This window comes from Propithecus coquereli, unplaced genomic scaffold (assembly GCF_000956105.1).
Source record: "Propithecus coquereli isolate 6110/MARCELLA unplaced genomic scaffold, Pcoq_1.0 Scaffold202, whole genome shotgun sequence".
NCBI lineage: Eukaryota > Metazoa > Chordata > Mammalia > Primates > Indriidae > Propithecus > Propithecus coquereli.
In genome coordinates this window covers 1,386,021-1,389,564 of record NW_012145190.1, presented here as the reverse complement: position 1 = coordinate 1,389,564, position 3,544 = coordinate 1,386,021, and the positions used below count along the sequence as shown (strand labels likewise).

The 3,544-nt window shown below is 40.1% G+C and overlaps 1 protein-coding gene across 1 annotated transcript; it reads right to left on the bottom strand.

The window, feature by feature from the left end:
* Nucleotides 1-1,688: 1,688 nt before the first annotated feature.
* Nucleotides 1,689-2,713, bottom strand: LOC105810029 (olfactory receptor 5AN1-like). Its single transcript, XM_012643937.1, has one exon. It carries the CDS (start codon nucleotides 2,670-2,672, stop codon nucleotides 1,737-1,739), a length of 936 nt encoding a protein of 311 aa, XP_012499391.1. The 5' UTR covers nucleotides 2,673-2,713; the 3' UTR covers nucleotides 1,689-1,736.
* Between the last annotated feature and the right edge of the window lie 831 nt (nucleotides 2,714-3,544).

The following is a 3,544-nucleotide window of genomic DNA, read 5'->3' as shown; positions in this document are numbered from 1 at the left end:
TAGTAACAAATCAGCCTTGGTAAGTGAAAACCTGTGACACTGGGCCCCATGAATACCCTCCCTCTCTCTCGCCATGGTCATTACTATCATGTGTCCATCATATGGCCAATGATTCAGGCTGGCTGATGTCAATTGGCCGAATTAGTCTGTATACTTGTTGTTCAGTTTCTCTGTTGCAGTGAATTACTCCATGGGTGTTAATGTATGGCACAGAGATTTTCCCACTCATATCTGCTTTCATGTGTTCATCCACATGCTCTATCCCAGACATCCTTGTCTCCGATCCTCCAGTGTTTCTCTTTCCAGATCCCTGACCAGCCACTCAGGCCATTCAACACTTCCCAGGGGTCCATATTGTACATATACATACTTATATGTGTGTATGTATATGTTTATATATGTGTGTGTGTGTGTGTGTGTGTATATTTATATAATCTGGGGCCCCTTCTTTCACACAAAGTGGGTGATCAGGTTCACTGCTCCCAGCTCCACCACTTGAGCATGATTTCTGACTTTAAGCTTTACTTCCAGGGTTTATTTGGCTTGTTGGGCTATCCAGATGGGTGTTTTCCTTCCTCTCCAACAACTTTTTGTCTGTTTCTCAGAAAGAACAATCTTTCTGGATAAAAGAACATTAAAGTAACAGTTATTCTATGCATCCATTGTGTCACTTATACAACCATAAAACTCTTGGACAAAAGCTATACGAATGAATGTACACCAGTTTCCCATACTTGTTTTTAGTCTCTGCAACACTGAACATTCAGTGCCTCTGTTATTTCAATTAATTCACACAGGTCTCCTTACAGGAAACTTGAACAAATGTTTAAAATATCAAAAACAATTTGATGGTGTCATCCCAATGGCTATGTCTACCAAGGGTAGATTTTCTGAATTTAATAGGGAAAAGAGAGAAAGGTCTGAGTCCTACAATATCAGATGTTGCTATTGGCTGTGACATGAACTTTGACTATCGTGTCTCATAATAAATCCCTAGACTCTACATGCAAAAAAATAAGTCATCAGACTCAGAGGTATATGGCACTGGAGGGACCACATTCTTATTTTTATCCCTTTTCATGATTCAAATAACCTCCCCCTTCCTTAGGCTACAGCTGGTGGAGGCAAGGATATGACCAAAAACTTGGATAATTAGCACTGAAAGAGGCCTTAGACAATTCTTAGTTATCTCGGATTGGTCTTCCCAGAAGGAAGCCAATGTATAACTTTTTGTATTTCCAGTGGTGTATCCCCTGTGTCCGTTCATTCCTGTCTGTTCAGAAACACACAGAATAATCAATGGCCACCACCATGTATTTATTATGCTGCATCTGAATATTTGGGAGATGATGTTTCTGGACTCCTGAGGGTCTCTTCCAGGCATCTCTTTTCTAGGGGCAGAATGCTGACATTCAGCCATCTTCAATCTCAGAAACAAAAAGGAGCAAAAAGTTTCTACATCTTGCTGTTTCACAAATACTTTTGATTATGTTAATAAATGATGAGGCCATCCCTGATATATAATAGAAATAATGAACCTTCACAACTTAAAATGACTGTGTTTCTATGGCATTGAGTCAGTTATTGGTCCATATTGGCATATTGTCTGCATCAAATCAATCCTTCTTTGTACAAAGGCAGAATGAATTTTGTTAAATTCCATTTATAAGTTTACTATTGTGGGATAAGGTGATTCTGACAAGCCAAATCTGTCAGAAATCTGAGAATCTGTAACCTTAGCAGTGCCCTCTCTTCTGGCACCTCTTCAAAGCATCTTTGATTTCCTTGTTCCTCAGACTGTAAATCAAGGGATTCAACATGGGAATCATCACTGTGTAGAAGACGGATGCAAATCTGTCAAAGCTGGAGGAAGCACCAGAGCTGGAACTCAAATAGACAAACATACCTGACGTATAGAAGAGGGACACAGCTGTCAGATGAGAAGCACAGGTGTTGAATGTCTTGGACCTGCCTTTAGCTGAAGTGATCTTCATGATGGAGATGGCAATATAGGCATAGGATATCAGGATAACTAGTGCATTTACTATCCCAAAGAAAATTGTTAATACAGCAGTCATGGCCTGTACAAAGAAGGTGTCAGTGCAGGACAGGATTAACAGCTGGGGCATGTCACAGAAGAAGTGGATGATGACATTAGGCCCACAGAAGTGGAGCTGAAACAAAGTACCAATTTGGGCTGAAGAAGCAGTGAGTCCGGCCATGTAGGATCTCAGCACCATCCGAACACAGAGGCTGGGTGACATGATTGATGAATAGAGGAGGGGGTTACAGATGGCAGCATAGCGGTCATAAGCCATGGCCGTCATGAGACAAGACTCACTCAGTCCCATCGTCGAAAAGACAAAGTTTTGCACAATGCAACCTGCAAAGGTGATAGTTTTCTGCTCCTGGAAGAAGTTGGAGAGCATCTTGGGGACTGTGGAGCTGACATAGCAGACATCTATGAAGGACAGGCTGCTGAGGAAGAAATACATGGGTGTATGGAGGTGGGAATCCATCCTTATTAAAACAATGAGGCACAGGTTCCAAGTCAGAGTCATAATGTAGATCACCAGGAATATGACAAAGAGCACTGCTATGATTCTGGGAAAATCTGAGAATCCCAGCAGGACGAAGTGGGTGACCTCTGTAATATTTCTTGCCTCAATCATTGGTTCAGTGCTCCTAATATCAGAAAGGAGACAAGATAATGCATTGCTGACTCAGGACAAATAATAGCATTACCATTTTCATATATGTCTATCTTTCCTCCAATGAGCACTGGAAAAGGAGAAATGCTTCACTATCCTTCTAGTGGAAAGACCTCAGCTTTTCATTTTGACTTGTCAACACATACATGCACAGTGCTTTAGGTTCTCAATTAATTCATGGAGTCTCATGAGAATTAAAAAAAGATAATTAAAAAGGTGACTTGCAAGTTTTATAAAATCGTCAGAGAAATTCTCAGATTATGATATATAAGGTAGATTCATTAATTAAATTTAGTTTGCTTGACTTTGGGTACACTGGACCAATGGAAAACCAACATCAAACTATGCGGGGTCTTCATCTGCAGTAAATGTCAAAGTAACTATTGTAATTCTCCAATACTACAAAGGTATAATTTTTCTTTTTGCAGATACAATCAGCAAGTTAAAGCTCACTAACAGATTCATAGTAGAGAACACCTATCAGCTCTGCTCCATACCCAAACTGTCCTTGTTTTGGATGAAAGTGTAGACAAATGATAACAGTCGAGAAAGTTTGAAACAGATGAATAATTAGAAAGGACTTGAGGCATCACATTACCTGATTTCAAATTATACAAGGCTATCATAAGCAAAACAGCATGGTACTGGTATAGGACTAAAGACACACACCAACAGAACAGAATAGAGAACCCAGAAATAAAATCAGATAGCTATGACCAACTGATCTTTGACAAAGCAGACAATAACGGGGAAAGGAAACACTATTCAATAAATGGTGCTGGAAAATTGGATACCGACATGCAGAAGAATGAAACAGGATCCCCTACCTCTCA

Coding starts and splice junctions, on each gene's coding strand:
- LOC105810029 (XM_012643937.1), bottom strand. CDS start 2,672: ATGATTGAGGCAAGAAATATTACAGAGGTCACCCACTTCGTCCTGCTG.